General features: G+C 49.8%; 2 protein-coding genes across 2 annotated transcripts; one reads left to right on the top strand and one right to left on the bottom strand.

The window, feature by feature from the left end:
* Positions 1-3,575: 3,575 nt before the first annotated feature.
* Positions 3,576-9,477, top strand: ANKRD53 (ankyrin repeat domain 53). Its single transcript, XM_007940147.1, has 6 exons — positions 3,576-3,640; positions 4,009-4,138; positions 4,671-4,870; positions 6,692-6,856; positions 7,309-7,429; positions 8,776-9,477. Exons 1-6 carry the CDS (start codon positions 3,576-3,578, stop codon positions 9,475-9,477), a joined length of 1,383 nt encoding a protein of 460 aa, XP_007938338.1.
* Positions 9,478-12,756: 3,279 nt separating this feature from the next.
* Positions 12,757-18,600, bottom strand: TEX261 (testis expressed 261). The gene is made up of 6 exons (XM_007940112.2): positions 18,531-18,600; positions 17,537-17,616; positions 16,242-16,395; positions 13,861-13,928; positions 13,044-13,146; positions 12,757-12,872 (listed from the first exon to the last, which is right to left on the bottom strand). The coding sequence occupies exons 1-6, from the start codon at positions 18,598-18,600 to the stop codon at positions 12,757-12,759; spliced, it is 591 nt and encodes a 196-aa protein (XP_007938303.1).
* Between the last annotated feature and the right edge of the window lie 528 nt (positions 18,601-19,128).

Here is a 19,128-nt window from a genome sequence, read left to right on the forward strand (position 1 = left end):
AGGGGGAAGAGCAGAACTTGAGCCTTGGATCTGGAGTGTAGAGAGACGACACATTCTCTATGTCTTGTCTCCACTTCTGTCAGTGTGTCTCCTCCCCTCAACTTTCCATCTCCCTTGCCTGACAGCTGCAGAGATCACCTGCCTGGAGCCATATTCTTACCATTTCCTCCTAGAGAGGAAATCAGATCTTTCCCTGGAAGTTTTCTGCTGTCTGCCCTCCCCATAAAGAGCTCTGGTGGTGGCATAGTTAAGTACTCCCCTGCTAACTGAAAGGTTGGCAGTTCAAACCTACACAGCTGCTCCAAGGGAGAAAGACCTGACTGGCTATCTGCTCCTGTAAAGTAATAGTCTAGAAAACCCTATGAGGCAGTTCTACTCTGTCATATGCGGTTGCCATGAGTTGAAAACCTATTCAGAGCACCTAACAACAAGCCCTCCCTATCGTCCCACCTCTGTTGTTCTACCAGGCACTGCCTCCCAGACCAGCTGCACGGCTCTGGCCAAGGGGTCTTTAGGGTAGGGCATCCTTTCCTCCCAAGGCTTCTCCTCCCTCAGGATCACCTGCACCCTGTAGCCTCTCCAGAAAGGGGACTGAGGCAGAATGCCTCAATGTGACTCTCTACCCTGGCTGCACATGAGAATCCCCTGGGTAACTTTACAGAACACCAATGTACAGGCCCCAAACCAGATTGATTAACCTCATAGGTGGATCACCCAATAAGTAAGGTAAACATAGCTTACTTGTGCTTATTTACTTGTCTGTAGTGAACAATTTCACCTGGGTTTTAGCACATCTTTGTAGTTAGCACGATTTGCTGGTTTTTAAGGCACTTGGGAGGGGTGCTGACCACTGAGGATGGAGGGAAGTGAGTGCTGAGGTTTTCCTGGAGACACGTTTCTGGGTGGAGAATTTTACTTTTTGTCCCTCCTTGAAAGTCATTATGGCTTGAAGAGACCCTCTCCCCTCCTTCTTAGATTTCCCCAAGGGAAATAGCTGCATGTTAAGGTACAGAGAGAAGAAAGTGGTGAGAAGTGGGAGTTGTAGTTAGGCATACCCAGAGCTGATCCCAGGGTCTCAGTAGCTCTCTGATATGCTTGGGGTCATCCTCCAGAGAAGTAGTGGGATATGGACAGTTAATAAGGCTCAACATTGATTCAATAAACATTGATTGCTCCACCATTATGCTGTGAAAAGTTAAAAGGCAAACTAAGGAAAGCATTGACAACAAATATAACATACCAAGGGCTAAAAAATATCAAACCCAACCCATTGCACTGAGTGCGTTCCAACTCATAGTAACCCTACAGGACAGAGCAGAACTGCTCCACGGAGTTTTCAAGGCTATAAATCTTTACAGAAGCAGACTGCCACAGTTTCTCCCACAGAGCGACTGGTGGGTTTGAATTCAACCATTTGGTTAGCAGCTGAACTCTTTAACTACTGAACTACCAGGGCTCCTTTTACTAAAGGGTTACTAAGTTATTAAGTTTTATAAATCAATAAGAAATACATCAAGACCCTGAGTCAAGGAAAGGTTTATATATAGAGGAAAACTTTCTTTGTTGGTTGCCAGGGATTGGAGGGGAGGAGAGGGAACACTGAAAAAAAAAAAATGCACTGACCCATGTCACTTTGTTGTTGTTGCTGTTATGTGCCATCGAGTTGGACCTGACTCATAGCGACCCCTCCTTGGGTTTCCGAGCCAGTATCACTGTGGAAGTAGATTGCCCAACCTTTCTCTTCCAAAGAGTGGCTGGTAGGTTTGAACTGTCAGCCTTCTGGTTAGCAGTCAAGTGCCTTAGGCACTATGCTTCCAGAGCTCCCCATGTCACTTTAGTTTTGTGTATTTCACTATACATAAATTATATTTCAATAAAATGCATTAAAAAAAAGTATATAAAAAATACATCAAGACCCTGAAAGAACAATGTGAATAAACAGCTCACAGATGAATTAATTAAAATAAATATTATAAATAAAATTTTATTTTACTAATTTTTAATAATAAAAATTAATGCTTAACTCTTGCTAGTAAACAAAGAGTTTAATAAAAATAGAACACAACTTTCACAACCACACCAATAAGCACTGATTTTAAATCACAATATCCAAATGCTAAGGATGGTTTGAAGAGTTCTGCTTTTAATAACAACAAATTCATAGCACTTAGTCCCCTAGCACCATTGTCACTGCTTATACTGCTGCACTCTTTATGAAGCAGGTACTGTGTGATCCCAATTTGACTGATGTAGAAACCAAGACACATCGGCCCAGTAATTTGCCCACTGTCAGTGAGCCTTTCACTGCAAGTGGAAGTATGGACGAGTATCAGACCTTCCTTGGAGGGCGCTTTGGAAACATGTATCAACAGCTAGAGAGCCCTGATGGTGCAGTGGTTAAAGCGCTCAGTTCTAACCAAAGGTTGGCAGTTTCAACTCAGCAGCCTCTCTGCAGGAGAAAGATGAGGCAGTCTGCCTCCGGAAGATTTACAGCCTTGGAAACCTTATGGGGCAGTTCTACTCTGCTCTATAGGGTTGGTATGAGTTGGAATCGACTGGAGGGCAGCGGGTAGTTTTTGTTTTCTCAACAGCTAAAAAATGTTCATGCCCTTTCACTTGGTAGTTCTACTTCCAGGAGTACATCCTAAGAAAAAAACAGACATGAGCCATGCTTTTAGTAACGCAACAAACTCAACGCATTGCAGTCGAGTCGGATCTGATTCATAGCGACCCCTCCTGGGTTTCCGAGGAGGTATCACTATGGAACTAGATTGCCCAACCTGCCTTCCGAGGAGGGGCTGGTGGGTTTGAATCGCCAGACTTATGGTTAGCAGTCAAATGCCTTAAGCACTACGCTACCAGAATTGCAGCACATCTATTATGATGGGTGGGCTATTGTTGCGTCATAAACGTTATGTTTATAGTGTGTGAAACTGAGCGTTTCAGTATGTGATACTGAACGCTGAGTGCGAGTTCACCTTGTGCTAAATGAAGAGGAACCAAAATATATCTATGATATGCATATATATATCCCAATAGTCTTGACTTCTGTGGGTGGTGGGATTGTGATTTTTTAATTTCCTCATGGTAGTTTTCTGTTTTCCACAATCGGCATCTATTATTTTTGTAATCAGAAACAAAAGATAAATGTCTTTTGTTGTTGTTTGTGCGTTTGACTCCTGAGTTTCTAAGATCAGCGGGACAGAAAAGTTGTGGTGGGGAAGTTGGATCGGGAGAAACTGCCCTGAGGGGCGCCTCCACAGAGCCAAGCTGAGGATTGGGAGAGGCAGGCGGGTGACGGTGCAGGAGGCGTGTGGGCTCTGCTGCCCTCGCGCGAGGGAGGGGCTCTTCGCTGACACCACGCAGGTAGCGCAGGTCGGACAGTAGCTGAGGAACAGCCTGGGGGTCCCGGGAGGTGGGGAGACGGGCACCGCCCGCCCCCGTGGCGCGGAGTTACAGCCGTCTGACGACCCAGCCTCCTGACAACTCTGCCGGGACTGGTGGGGCATCCACAGCTCTTGACTCGGGAGTAAGTGGGGGGCGTGGAGCCCAGTTTCGGCCAATTCCATGTGTCCATGAAGCGGATGGAGAAAGCGCCCTCGAAGGTCACCTGGGGTGACTTGTACTCCAGGCAGTCCAGGTGGGACCGGGGGGAAAGGTGGCCTGGCTGCCGATGCACAGGCAGGGGCGTGGGATACCCACTCAGCATCACTCTGTGTTCCTGGAGGGGCAAGGCCTGGGTGGGCCGGGAGTGATGCTGGGGAGCGAGAAGTCGGGGAGCACGCCTCGGCCAGACCCTGGTGAGCCGCTTCCTCATGGCCTTCCAGTCTAGCCAGGCCCGGCCTCACCTCCATAAATACCTCGAGACACAAGCAACTGCCCACTTCCACGTGGGTGTCCCTCTGGAGTGCCAGCCCTAGCCTCCCCAAAGGGGCAGGCATCTCAGGGCACCACCCCTCGACACGGCAGCCCTTTCCTTGCTCATCCTCTGTCCCGTGTCCACTGTAGCCTGGGTGAGGAGTCCGACCAGAGGGCAATTGGGAACTACTGTGAGTTATTCGCTGCTGCAGTGGGCAACGTAGAGTGGTTGCGGTTCTGTCGGAATCGGAGCATTGGGGAAATTCCGGCAGACAGTAAGGTAAGCAATGCTTTGGAGACTGCCGGCAAGAACCAAGATCCCACCCACCCTTCAAAGAGCTCCTCATATAAGGGTGTCCTGAAGATGCAACTATAGAGCATCCAGACATGCCCTTTTCTGTATGTTGTTGTTATTGTTGTTATGTGCCGTCGAGTCGGCCCCGACTCATAGCGACTCCTCCTTGGGTTTCCGAGGCAGTATCACTACGGAAGTAGGATTGCCCAACCTTCCTTCCGAGGAGTGGCTGGTGGGTTTGAACCACCAGCCGTCTGGTTAGCAGGCAAGTGTCTTAGCCACTATGCTACCAGAGCTCCCCTTTTCTGTATAGATCATCCTAATTTCACCTTATGGCCAGGGAAGGGCCACTTTGAGTGAGCAGGTAGGTGAGCTGATGAACACACACCTAGAGTTGGGGAGGGTAATAAGCAATTTCCAAGGGCACTGGGACAACCCCAAGGAGTTGCTATATAAGCTAGGCTGTGGACTCTCAATTTCTGCTCAACCTCCACCTGCCCTCTTCTGGTCCCCACAGGGCTTCACCGCCATCCACTTTGCAGCCCAGCGAGGCAAGCTTGCATGCCTACAGATCTTGGTGGATGAGTACAAGTTTCCTGTGAACCAACCCACCAACAATGGCCAGACCCCCTTGCACCTAGTTATCCACAGGGACAACAAGACCATGGTCCTCCCCTGCATTCACTATCTGCTCAGGAAAAAGGCAACTATCAATGCGTGAGTCCAACTGGCATCAAGAGGGTGGCCTATAGGTTGGATGGTAAGAACCCCTCTTCCAGGCAGGCAGGCAGGCAGGCCTATGCAGGACAGGCAGAAGGGCTGTTGGAGGTGACAAAGATTGGGTCCCACATGAATCAGTCAGTGCACCCATATGGCATAGTAGCTAAGAGATTGGGCTTTGGAAAAAGACAGTCCTAGTTCACATCCCAGCTTTGCTACTTGGAGCTCTGGTAGCATAGTGCCTAAGGCACTTGACTGCTAACCAGAAGGCTGACAGTTCAAACCCACCAGCCATTCCTCGAACAGAAGGTTGGGCAATCTACTTTCGTAGTGATACCACCTTGGAAACCCAAGGAGGGGCCCCTATGAATCGGGTCCAACTTGACAGCACATAACAACAACAGCAGCAAACACCAGGACCTCGGGCAAATCACTTTACCTCTAAGCCTCATTATTGTGGTTGCCAAACTTACCTGTTCATTGGGATCAACTAGGGAGCTTTGAAAACACAAAAGCATGTGTTTCAACCCAGAGGTTGTAATATCTTTTGTATCTCTTTTTTTGGGGGGAGGGGTGTCTTAAAGGATCTCCAGGTGTTTCTAATTTGCAGCCAAGCTTGGGAACCACTGAATCAGTGTATTCAACTGAAATGTTGAGTACTTATCACATGGGACTATTGTGATGACTGAGGAATGCATGGAAAGTGCATGGCATATAAGAGACTGTAGTCATTCAAAATATTTATTGAGCATGAATTGTATGCTAAGCACCATGCCAGAGTTGGAGCACACAGCAAATTACCAAACTAATAAATGAATAAAATAACAGCAGATGGTATTTTTTTTTTTTTTTTTTAAGTAAGTGGCTATGAAGGGAATAAACAGGGTGATAGGGCAGAAGTTCTAATTTGGAAGCAGCTGTCACCTCTAAGAAAAAGGAGCTTGGGTGGCACATTACCTAAGGTATTTGAGTGCTAACTAGAAGGTTGGTGGTTCAAACCCACTAGCCAGTCTGTGAAAGAAGATAGGGCAATCTACTTCTGTAAAGATTTACCACCTTGGAAATCCAATGAGAGGGTCCCTATGAGTGGAAATAGACTCAATGGCAGTGGGTTTGTTTTTTGGTTTGGTCACCTCTAAGAAGGGGACATTTAAGATGGGATTTGAAGACTGAGACTAAGCCAGCCATGCAACGAGCCAGGGAAAAGTGTTCCAAGGGAAAAAAAAAAAAAAAAAAAACCTCACTGCCATCAAGTCGGATCTGATTCATAGCAACCCCTGCTTGGGTTTCTGAGGTGGTATCACCAGAGAAGTAGATTGCCCAACCTTCCTTCTGAGGAGTGGCTGGTGGGTTTGAACCACCAGCCTTCTGGTTAGCAGTCAAATGCCTTAGGCACTACGCCACCAGAGCTCTTAAAAGTGTTCCAGGCAAAGGGAATACCATGCATAGGGCCCACGTGTTAGGAAGGAGTGGGGCAAGGTCAAGGGAAGAGAGGGAGGAAGAGACTCTGCAGGCCTGTGATCATGGCAAGTCAGTGATTGGTTTAAAAGTGGATAAGACAAGTATTCCCAGCCAGCTCTCCTTCTAGCAGTTCTTAACTGTCATGAACCTCATATAACCTCTTGTCATCAGACTTTTACTGTTGCTTTACTCTAATCTCTTCTATAGCAGAGGAAATAGAAATACAAACAAGAGAAGGAATGTGGTCCGGGTCACTCAATGGGCTAGTGGCAGAGCAGGCCCTGGAAATCGGTTGGCCACATATCTGATGGGTAGATGCTTTCTGTCTTCTCTTTCTGCTTTCTTTCCCCACTACAGTCAAACACAAAATGGCTATACGCCCCTGCACATAGCAGCCCGGGAGGGCCTACTGAGCTGTTTGAAGGTTCTGGTAGAGAATGGTGCCAATGTCCATGCCCAAGATGCTATGGGCTGCAAACCCATCGACTTCTGCAAAATATGGAACCACCGTACCTGTGCTCGGTGAGGGTGTAAGAACCACCCACAGCCAGCTACCCCCTTCCATCTGTCCAAGTCCTTTTCGTAAGGCCCTCACCAAGGCTAAGATTTAAGAGTCTAGGAAACCAGATAGCTTGTCTTCTATGGGCTGTGGAGTAAGTCTGCTAAAGTGGCGCCCTGCCCAGTGTGTTATTCCATAGGGCCTCACCCCAATGAGTTTAGCACTCCCTCCTTTGCTGCCCAGGGCCCCTGGTTCCTCAAAAGAAGGGTGGTGATAAGGCCATCAAACACTTTCCTCTCTCACCTCAAAGGAAGTAGTTAGCCAGAGGGCCCTGGGAAGTGAGGTTGAGTCATCTTGCTCATCTCTTCTGTCAGCTCTCTCCCACCCCCATCTAGGCACTCAGCAGTTGGCTGTTTTCCCAACCCAGAATGAAGTTCAGTCACTGTGGGATGACACATCCCTATCTTGGCACCAGGTTCTTGAAGGATGCCATGTGGAAACGGGACAAGAAGGACTTTGCCCATGAGATGGGGAATCTGAAGAGGCTCAAGGACAGGCTGGTCGTCTTGGAGCAGCATTACCTAACTGAGTATCACGTAAGGGGTAGGCTGGGCAGGGGTGCTAGGTATCAGATGCTATCCAAGCATGTGAGCAGAGGAGGCAGTGACCCACACTGTATGGTTAGAAGAATGGCTAGAAGCATTCCCACCCAGAAGGACTCCTCACTTCCCTATACTCTGACTGAAATTCCACCATTTTAACCTCTTTTAGGTCAAGTCCTGTCCTTGTTAAAAAAAGGAAATACTGTACAGCTTAAGGTACCAGTACCAGTTGTCGATAAGATCCCAACTCATGGTGACCCCATGGAGCTCCCCTTAGTGCACGACCTCCCACTGGACAAGGAGAACCTGAGACCTAGGCCCCGCCTTTATTGGGACTTATGTGCTGGTTAAAAAAAAAGATCCATCCTTCCTTCCAAAAGATACTGAGCATGAGTACTTTGTTCTAGGCACCTAAACCCTAAGGCTCCAAAGATGAACAAGATGTGGTTTCCACATTCAAGGAGCTTGCAAACTAGTAGGGGAGGCCCTTGTAGATTGTCTCTCATCTTCATTTCCCTAGAGCTAAGGGAAAGTCATGCTGATTGACTTAGATCTGAGGCAAGGCTGAGGGAATTACTATGATTGGCTTAACATAATCAGAGCCTCCTCCTGGAGCTGGGTCAATCTCCAAACCACCTTAGCAACAGAGGCTAGAGACAAAGAAAACAGGTTGGAGTGGGGGAGGTTCTGTGACAATAGGCCGAAAGTCCAACTCCAGTGGAGGCAAGGTCAGACAGAGAGCTAGACTGAGTCATCACAGCCCAGCCCACAGAGCCTGCCATGTATATCCTCCCCTACTGACTTCTCAAGGACCACCACTTCCAAGAAGCCTGAGCAGATTCGCTCCATCCAGTTGCAGGCATTCCAAACTTGTCGGCATTCTTCCAGAGTCAGAGATGCAGTTTGCACTTCTCGTTTGCCTTTTTTTCCTCAAAGACTCTGCTCGGGCAAGACATATCTCCACTATCAGATGGGGGGTTCCTTTGGTGGTGATAGGGGGTCATCTCCCCCATCAGACTAGAGGTGTTCCTGAGGGCAGAGACTGCTTTTCCTCTACCCTGAAGTTGGAAGCCTTACCTGCAGGAGGTTGTATCTCCCCTATGGGAAAATCTCTGTCTCCTCTATCAACCAAGGTGCTCATTTAGGGCAAAAGTTGTCTCCCTATCAAAACAAGTGTTCCCATAAGGCATGTGTTTCTCCCACCAACCTCCTCTGGGGCGAGGACTATATCTCCTCAGTCAGACTGGAAGATTTCAGCAGCTATAGCCACAGGCCCTTCTTGCACAGAAGCAGAGAGGGAACAGCCCTTCCTGATGATCTTGTGTCCTCTGTTGTTGCAGAAAGAGCATAAATCCCTAAATGAAGCCAATTTCAAGAACTGGCTCCACTGCAAGCTATTGTTGGCCCACAATACCAAGCAGGAGTCTGATGTCTTGCACTCAGCCACTGACCTCACAAAGATCCCCGAGAGCCCCGGGTCACAGCCTTCTAAGAAGGCTTTCCTGGAGGTGAACCTGCGATACTTGTCACAGCCAACACTGCAGCCTGTGGCAGCACCAGCACCTTTCCTGTGCAGGCCACCTGTAGTCAGGCGGCCCAAGGTGTGGGACCAAAACAACAACCCTGCCAGATGCCCCATCACCCAGATCAGCTACCCACAGGGCATCCGCCTGGGCGTGCAGCCAGACCCCACCCAGGAGCATGACTTAAGTAACTTCGTGAAAGTGAGCCCCGATAGGCACGGAGGTGCACGGCTGCACACAGTCACCGGCCACCTGGTGGTGCCCGTGCCCCAGCTGCCTTTTGAAGTGGTGGTCCGGGAGCTCTACCCCTCACAGAAGCCTTACAGGATGAAGGTGCCAGAGGGCTTCTATCCCAACAGCATAAAGGATGTGCCCCAGAAGCGGAGACTGGGCAATAACACCTTTTGCACAGACACTCTGGCCATGAACCTGCGTGAGACATTTGATGAAACCTTCCTGACAGCCCTGCGCGTTCATCAAGGACTCCCTGTCCTGCCCTCCCCCAAAGACTCCCCATAAAGCTATTTTGGTAGTCTCTGGCCCTGAGGCAGCCCAGTGAAGGCTGGCTGTGTCAATTCCTTGTTGCACACAGGAAGGAAGGGGGAGGTAGTATGCACTCTTGGCTCTTCACTCCCAAGCTCAAGGATAAGAGTCCCCCTGCCCTCAATAAGCTAATCCCAGGCCTTCCTTCTCTCCACAGAGAAATTTCTTGGGCCCCCCGGGGGATACAGCTTAGGAAAGAGTCCCAGGGCTCAGAGTGGGGTCAGTCACTTTCTGGGGCCCTAGCATTTTAAAAGTGACTTTGTAGTCCCCATTGCCCCCCTCCCCTAGCCCTACCACCCACCAGAACAAGGCTTTCCCTCTGAACCACTGGGAAATTCTGCTTCTTGTCAGACTAAGTCCTCCTTCCTGCTTCATGTTCCACGTCTTACTCTTCATCTCTAGGTCCAAAATGGGGGAAGATCTGTTAATCTGTCTGCCTGGCATGGACCTCCATGCTACTATGAGCACCCATCCCTTATTCTCAGCCACCACTGAGGTTTCTGCAGTTGAGGGAGGCACAGCATCAGTTTGAGACTCTGAAAGCATTTATACTTCCTCTAGGAAGCAATCGTGGATCCCCTGTTGTCCCCTGTACACATCACTGCAATGTAATCATTAGACAAACATTTATTGAGTGCTTTCTGTGTGCCAGGCAGTGGGCCAGGCACTGTTAATACAAAAACTGAAGGACAGTCCCTGCCCTCAAAGAGCTTACAGTCTAGTGGGAAGACAGACCAGTAAGCAGGCAAGTAAGCCCAGGGTGATCTCACTGATGGGGTGGTGGTGGGGTAGTGAACATTCAAAGCTGCTCACAGGAAGTGAAATCTAAGTTGACAGAGAAGATATCCAGGTTAAGCAGAAGAAAGGGAAATCAAAGTGGCAAACAGAGTGCACAATGGCATCTCTGGATACAGGAGGCTGGTACCCAGAGTACAAGAAGGAAGTGATGAAGCCAGAGAGGCAAGCGGGGACCAGGATACAAAAGTCTCACAAGCCATGCTAAGGGGTCTGAACTTTATCCTGACAGCAGCGGGGAGCCATGGAAGGTTTTAAGCAAGGGAGTGACTTGATCAACTATGCATTTCAGAAAGACAAATCTCGCTGTGGGAAGAGAAACAGGTGGCTGTCACAATAAATCCAGGTGAAAGTTGATGGTAGTAGAAGTGGCTCCAACTGAAATGTTAAGAAGGTAGACTTCATGGTTTTTAGAAATTGGATGTGAGGGCAGAAAGAAGAAGCAGGTTTCTGGTCTGGCTCTTGAGTGATCTTAGGGCCAAGACAGCCACAAAGAGGCAGGTTTATTAGGAAGCAACAAGTGCCATCTGGGTCATGAACTTGAGCTATGCACCCAGAAGTTCAGATGATCACGAAGGAGCTTGGGGCTGGAGGTCAACTCTCGATTCCTCAGCAGAGTCCTTGAAGCTATCAGCATGGATGGGCTCCCTGCCTCAAGAGAGAACCCTGAGAAGCCCCACTGTGCATTGGGCAAATGGAGAATCCTGCACAGGAGACCGAAAGGAGCAGCCAGAGAGGTAGGAGGAAACCCAGCTGAGTGTGGTGTCACAGAGGGCAGGGAAGTATGATTCAAGAAGCAGGGGGTGATCAGCCATGTCAGATAAAACATGAGAAGGGTCCATTGGTTTTAGTACAGAAAGGGCAAATGTAATCATTTGTCTAATGATTACATTGCAGTGATGCGTACAGGGGACAACTCTCCCTAAGAGAGCAATGCCACATCGTCTGGGCGAGGGACAAAGTGCACAACAGGGTAGAGCCCAGCCAACTGCTGGCCTGTTGGTGAGGATGACATTTGCTTCCAGTGTCCTCTACCTTGTCCATGTCTGCATAGTAGAAAAGGGCCTGGCAATCTCATTCTCACTGAGAAGACCAGCATGTGGTACTCCTCCCAGGGAAGGGGGAAGACTGGTATTTTTAAGAGAATAAAAAATGCTAAAGACAAGGAAATGAAGGGCTATGGTAGGACCTCAGGCATGATGTAAAGATTTTTAAGCACAGTGGCTTAAACGTACTCCATATGTGCAGTCTATCTCCACACTCGCCAGCCTGGCTTTGAGGTATAGGACATGGCCAGTAATGGCTCTCATGGGGACTTCATTCCAATATATACTACTGAGTACTTGAAAGGCACTGTAGTTGGAGTGCAAGGTCAACAAATGCTGGTCTGTGTCCAGGGCCTGGCCAGCCTTCTTAGAAGGCCGAGATCATCTCCCCAGGAGCCAAGAGCACACAGAAAAGAGGGCCAGGCCTGTGCACTCCTAGAGTGACAAATCAGTTCTCCCACTAGCCCCACTTCTTCAAAAGGAGGCTGTAGCCTGGGCTGCCTGGAAGCCAATTTTTATTTTCAGTTTCTCCTTGAGCCTGAGAGAGAATTCAGCCAGAAATCACTCCTTTTCCCCAGAGGAAGACTTATAAATAGGATATTGCAGATGTTCTGAAAATCTAAACCCCTCTCCTACCCCCCAGTTGACAGCCATGGATCCTTGGAGAAAGAAGAGATGGAAGCGCAGAGAGGGCCTTAAGAAAAGCTGCCTCCACTCCCCACCCCTCACCAGGCTCTGCTCCTCATCCTGCCCGCTTCCCACCCAGGGCTACAAGAATAGTCCTTTCAGAAGGGCAAGACCCAAAAACCAAAGGAAGAGTCCCTAGAGCAGAAAAGCCAGTTCAGTCCAGGGCCAAAGGTCATCAGGAAGAAAAGTAGATGAACTTTCTGGGGATTAAGGCAAACAGTGCCACCTAGAATCTTTATTCAAACGGGATTCAGCACTTGGACAGAAATCACAGTTCAATAACAAAAAGTACTTCTCTTGGAAGTGCCAAACCATGGCCCCTCCCCATGGCCATCTGTCTAGAGAACTTGTCACTGTCTGTTCTCCAACGTCACGACCCCTGCCCTGCCTGCCCCAGCAGAACCAAACCCTCCCGACCCACTGTGTAAGGGTGAGGGGAGGGCCACAGGGTACTCTGCACCCACACAACCAAGTGGACCATGGCCTCCTGGCTAAGCAGGCTCTGCCACCTTCCCTGTGCCCTTGGATGTTACAGCCTCTAGCAGTGTCAGGGCTGAACTGAGCTCCCTGAGGAGGGTGGGGATGGAAGCTTCACGGAGCGTCAAGGGGAGGAGGAGGGCCAGGGCTGGGGGAAGATGTCTTCCAGGCTCACAGCCCCAACCTAGTGCAGAGGCCCAGGGGCCTGACTCCCTCCTGATCTTGCCCCCATATCCCCTCCCCAAGGGGTTTAGTATATCTTCTGACGACTGGGTAGAATGGCCTCTTTGATGAAGGAGAAGACAACCAGGATCCCTAAGCGTTTGCCCCGCTTGCCTTTGGTGAAGTAATTGGAGACCACGTCATCTGTGGAGACACAGGCAGGGAGATGAGTGTGTATGTCTGAGTGTGAACCACAGTTCCTCCAGCATGAAGCCCATAACTCTCCACCACAGGACTGGGCTCTAGTACCCCTGCCGACTGAGGCCTTACTGGCAACCCCCAACCTTGGACCCACACAAGCGACCCTCTCCTCACCTCCTGGCTGCATGGTGGAGGGCAGGATGTTCTCCCCAGCTGACAGTGACACAAAGAATGCAAACGGGATTATCCACAGACAGAAAGTGAAATAGGCCAGGACCTGGCAACGAGAGAGACTGAGAAGAAGGTGCCCCCGGAGGTGCCAAGGGTGGTTCAGGTGTGGTTGCTGTATGTCTCAGAGTGGTGGTTAAGAGTTCATGGAAGGCCCCACATCTGACCTCAGAAGGGGACACCAGGGCCCAGGAAGCAGGGATAACACATCTTCAGGCACGGAGGTAATTCAGAAGGGAAAGGTGGAAACTGAAGATGACAGAGTATGGGCATAATCCTCAAATCTGGGTCACCAGGACAAGCAATTCCTCTGAACTAGATGAGGTATATTGATGGCAAAGCCATGACTGACCCATACTCCCCAAAGCAGGGATCCTGTCCTTTCCCTGATGGTCCAAACTGGAGGAAGGTGGGGAGAAATCCAGAGAGGAGGAAACCTTGGGAGGTCACTGGGAGGACTCAGGGACATTGCAGGTTCAGGGCTGTTCAATGTCCTTTCCTGACCTCAGGATGTTAGGCTGGAATCCATGGAAGGGGGACCTAAAGGACTCAGTGGAGAATACACCTTCCTGCTCCAGCCAAAGGGCTCCCTTCTATGCCTCATCCACACTGCTTTCTAAAATCATCTGTACTGTTTCTTTAGCATCTAATTCCTGAACAGACTCAGAGTTTTAAACCATACCTAAGTTTACAAAGCAAATCATGCAAGTTCTCATTACTCTCCCATCACTAGTAATAGTTTCATTTACCTAACACTTCTTACCTCTGAGAAAGGATAGTATTCCTCTGCAAAAAATTGAAATGCGAGGTAGTGATTCACCACCACTAACCCTGTTGAGGGAATGGAGAGTTGGTCAGTTTTGGGAAACAACATAAAGCTGGACTTTTAACCTTCCAAAAGCCCCTGGGAGTTGGGAGCCCTCAGTCTTGGTCTCTTGGTCCTGACTTTACACCCAACTCATAGGATGATATGAAGTATACTACTGTCCAGGACTCAGTTTCTCATTTGTCCAACAAGCCTACTTCAAAAGGTGTTTAAGAGTAAAATTAGAAGGTAGCCAAGAAAAAACTCAAAAAATCAAACTCACTGTCGTCAAGTCAATTCCAACTCAACAGCGACCACTCCTTGGGTTTCCGAGGCAGTATCTCCATGGAAGTAGACCACCCAGCCTACCTTCTGAGGGGTGGCTGGTGGGTTTGAACTGCCAGACTTCTAGTAGGTTGTGAAATGCCTTAGGCACTACGCTACCAGCACTTCCAAAATAATGAGTCAATTTCGACTCATAGAGACCCCTCCTTGGGTTTCCAAGTTAGTATCTCTACAGAAGTAGACTGCCCATTCTTCCTTCCAAGGAGTGGCTGGTGACTTTGAACTGCCAGTCTTCTGGTTAGCAGTCAAATAAATGCCTTAGGCACTATGCCACCAGAGCTCCTGTAGGTAAGAAAGCTCTCTCTAAATTTTATAAAAATAAGACTCCAGTGTTATATAATCAAAGCATCTTGAGAATTAATGTGGTTTTTAGTGGGTAGGAATCCTGAAGAGAGCTCCTCAAGGCCGTGGGTGGAGGGAAGTGACGGGTGTGCAGGTTAGACTCCCTCAAGAGATTCCACTGCAAACTGGAGAGCAGGGAGAAGTCCTCCTCAAATCAAGAGGGGCTCATTCCTCAGGAATAAAAGGGCCATTAAATGGTATGGGGTATAGTCTCAGGGTTCTTCAAAATTCAGAGGGAGGCGTCCATCCCTATCCTGCCCCAGGGTAAGACACCCAGGTTTGATGTGGTCCGTTTTGGACCCACAGCTCCTTTGTATGCAGCAGGATCTATGAAAAACAGAAAGCAGCTGAGTGCCTGGGGATACAGCCTGCTCAGAGATAGGTATCATGGCCTGATGCGACAGTGAGGTGAAGAGCAGGTACCAGAAAAGATATGTACCCCCAAACTGCTCATCTTTCACATACCTCACACCAACCATCGTGTCTCTTTTCTCATCTACTGTCTTTTCTAAGGCAAAAACCACACCTCTGCCATGCCTAGCCACACTCTAGGGCTATGGGATACTGGAAGATAAGATGGCATCTGATGTCTGCTATATCTTTCAGGAAAATTCTGTCAGGTATCTGAAGGGCAGACAGGGGAGTAACAAAAGGAAGCCAAAGGAACCTTCTGTGGGGTGGGGGTAAAGGGAAGAACCTCCTCCCTAGGAGCTACAGAAGGGCTCCCCACACAAACCCCTGCTGAACTAAACTTTTTGGTAAAATCACATCAGGGCATTCAGAGAAGTAACTAGTTCTAGTTTTAACATTGTGTCCTTAATGTAAGATTCTCACAGAAGCAGTAAAGTAGGTCTAAAACACCTCAACTCTATCTGATACCCTGACCAAGATGATCAGTGAAATCACAGGAGAAATGATGCTCCTGGTAATCAAGTACTTTCCAAAACCTTTTCCACAAATATCTATAAGCATCTACAATGAGCCAATTGAATCTCCTAACAGTTTAGTCAGGCACGCAATATCATCTTTGAACAGATAGAGAAGTGAAGGCCCAGAGAGGTAAGTGAGTTCCCAGGGACAGAACATGGTGGCAGGGATGAGGCAAGGCAGCCAGGGTCCTCCAAATGCATGTCTTTTTCTCAACACCCAGGCAGCTGCAGCCAATGAGAATGAGACTAGAAAAGGGGCCCCCATGAAGCATTCACACTAGTTTAGGATGAAGGGCAGACAGAAAACAAAGCGCTCTCTAAGACCAGTGTCTGAAGGGGGCTCACAGTTCCTAGAGGCACCTGTCTTAATGACATCTTTGAGCTGCAGCGCTACAAAGGGGGCCACCTGCCAGCTAGGAAAGGGTTTGGCAGCCTGGGGCCTTGCCTCAGCCAACCTACAACTTCTTCTCCATTCCCAAGCTCCTCTTCAAACTTATCTCCCCAGGAAAGCCCTCCCTGCCTGACAGGCTTCACCCAAACGTTCATCACTAGAGCCAGTGTGGGCTCTAGGCTCCTTGTGTGAAAATCTGTCTTCCCAATCAGCCTGGCCTGCTAGAGGACCTCAGTGATTTGCCTTCTTTCTCTGTATCCCCTTCAGTGCCTAAGGCTGAGCTGGGCACATCCAACCACCTCAGCTGCCTCCCTTCCTCTGTTCCCTCTCACCGCATGACAGGATGAAGTTAGGCGAGGTCAGCATGATGAAGGGGAAGGTCTGGAGGAGGCCAAAGTAGACGAGATTGGTGAAGAGGCCCACGCCGATCATGTAGGTGGGGAAGCGCTCAAAGACATAGAGGCCAATCAGCACAGCCGTGGAGAACTGAAACACCAGAGGCACACAGTTCAGGAAGCCTTTTCCAGGCAGCCTTCCTGGACTCACCCACCCCTGGTTCACTCTGGGCAGGACTAGTTTGTTTCACAGTCACAAGTCTAGCTTCCTCAACTATACTCTTAGCTCCCTAAGGGCAGCATCTTTTAATGTCATTTCTCACAATTTTTCGACAGTCCCCACAGTAACATTTTACATTGTGATCCGAACACATATACTCATATATATATGATCAGAGTTCAAATTTCAATTCTAGTCTTTTCGATTCCATTTTTTAAAAAACAATGTTGACCATGATCTACTGATGACACAATTCAGTAATAAATCATACCTGTAGTCTGAAAAGACTGAGGACTTACAGTTGTCAGGGCTTGACAAATGGCAGTTGGTTGAATGAAGTTCTAATTCCTCTATCACACCAACCAGCTGGGCCTCTGAACCCATAGCTGAGTGCTATGGTCTTGTTTCCACCACTAACTCCCAACCCCCGGCCACGACCAGAGTGGAAGAGGCTGAGGAAACCATGTGAGGGTAGATTCCACTTAGCCAAATGTGCACCACTCCCACCCCCTCAACCCAAGCCTCTTTCACAGCTGGTGGAAATCTATCCACCAGCAGTCACTCCTGTGGCTTTGCCAGCAACGGAAGGTAAGAGTGTCTCAGGAAACAAAGCCTCCTGTGAGGCCTGGGGAGAGCAGGGCCAGGCCCAGGGAAGGTGCTCTCCCCTTAGGACAAGTCATTTGATCTGATTAGAAAGAGGGCAATAAATGAGCACTTAAAACTATCCTTAAGGTTTGAAATGTGAACAGAGCAAGAGGCTAGAGACAGTGGAAGACAGCCAAGCAAAGGTAAAGCCCTGGTTGTGTCAACCAAGAATGTACACTCAGCTGTTACCTTAAGGAACAAAGAAGTAGGCCTGCAGTGAAGCAATGCCACTTGGGGAAGGAGGCCAGGGAAAACCTGGTCCTGAGAATAGACCCACAAGACAGGGTACAGTCCAGGGATGAAGATCAGGCATGTGGTTCTCTTAATAAAAACAGCAGGGATAGCTGTCTCACATCCATTCCATACTTTCCCCACTTCCTCCTTTTGACACACAGTGAAAAAGTGAGTGGGAAGAGCTGCCACTTACCCAGATCATGTATTTTATGATCCTGCTGGTGGCCACTGTGTATTCTTCAATCAGTTCTGCCAAGTAATAGAGTCCAGCCGCTGGGAGGAAGGGGAAAGGGGCAAGCAGGAAGAACATTAGCCAGGGCCACTCCCACCATCCCGGTCATTTCCCTCTCTGCAGCTGGGTCCCCCACAGGTTGGAGGTGAGGAACAAACAACCCATGCATTGCTCTTCAAGTCTAGAGAAGTAAACCATTATAAAAGTGACTTAACAAAAGATTTCATAAAAGGGAATGGAAGCCTGCATTTGATATCTCAACACAATGTTAACCTCTGGCTCAGAAAGCGGAATCTCATTCACTCCATAATTATCTGTTGGGCATTTAGTATAGGCCAGGCCTTGGGGGGAACAGAGAACACAGCCAAACAAGACAGATGAGGCCCCTTCCCTCATCAGCTGCAGTGAGGGATGCAGGAGGGAAAGCATGAGTAGGAAGGGGAATCAGACAATGCCAGTGCAAGAAATGCTACTTTAGAGGAAGTACAGGGCACTACTGGAATCTGAAATCTCCTAAGGAGGGCTTCCAGGAGGCGGTGAGATTTCAGTTGCGATCTGGAGTAGGAACCAGCCAGAAGGCAAAAGTGTCGAAGGCAAAGAGCCAAAGTAGAAAGGGGCCAAAGGGTAAAGGGTGGCGACATAGGTCGGGGGAAAGTTGGGCGCGGCAGGTCTGCGCTGGTGGCAGCGGCAGCGGTTGGCGGCTCGCGGGCGAGGGCAGGAGCACTAGAATCTGCCTCTCCCGGGCACTACTAGGGCGGACTCGGTACTCCTGGTACGACCCGCAGACAGGCCCGGCTGCTGGGGTCTGTAAGACCGGCAGGAGCAGGAGGGACAAGAGGAGGGAGCAACCAAGGCCGGCAGGGCAGGGGTCGCCCCGGCGCCCTCGCGAAACGACCCTCGGCGAGCACCGAAGCCCAGGCAGAAGCCCGCGCGGGCCGGGATCGCGCACTCTCACCGACGGCCAGCGTGATGAAGGCCACCTGGATGAAGAGCGACAGCCAGCTCAGCACGTACATGAACCACATGGCGCCCCCGCCCCACCGCCCCCAGGCCGTAGGGACGGGCCTGCGCGTTTGGGCTCCGGCGACACGGAGCCGCCGCTGCAGCCGCGTCCCCGCCCCGCGGACGGCCGTACGGCCGAGCGCCGCAGCCGAGAGGAGCCTGGCCCAAGCGCCGTCCCCACCCAGGTCTGGCCTAGCGCCGCCCGCCGGCACGGAGGGCCAACGGCCGCTGACCCGTGTGATGCAGCGCTGGGCGTCGCACCACTGCAGGCGACGGTGGGCGACAGTCCAGAGGCGGGACAGTCCAGAGACGCGGGGGCGAGACTCTAGTATGTTGTTGTTGTTATGTGCCTTCGAGTCAGCCCTGACTCATAGCGACCCCTCCTTGGGTTTCCGAGGCAGTATCACTAAGGAAGTAGGATTGCCCAACCTTCCTTCCGAGGAGTGGCTGGTGGGTTTGAACCACCAGCTTTCTGGTTAGCAGTCAAGTGCTTTAGCCACTATGCTACCAGAGCTCCTCTAGTATAGGAGTTCGGAATTCCCTGCACCTCT

The sequence above is a fragment of the Orycteropus afer genome, unplaced genomic scaffold (assembly GCF_000298275.1).
Source record: "Orycteropus afer afer isolate SDZICR_OR568_19922 unplaced genomic scaffold, OryAfe1.0 scaffold00065, whole genome shotgun sequence".
NCBI classification, from domain to species: domain Eukaryota; kingdom Metazoa; phylum Chordata; class Mammalia; order Tubulidentata; family Orycteropodidae; genus Orycteropus; species Orycteropus afer.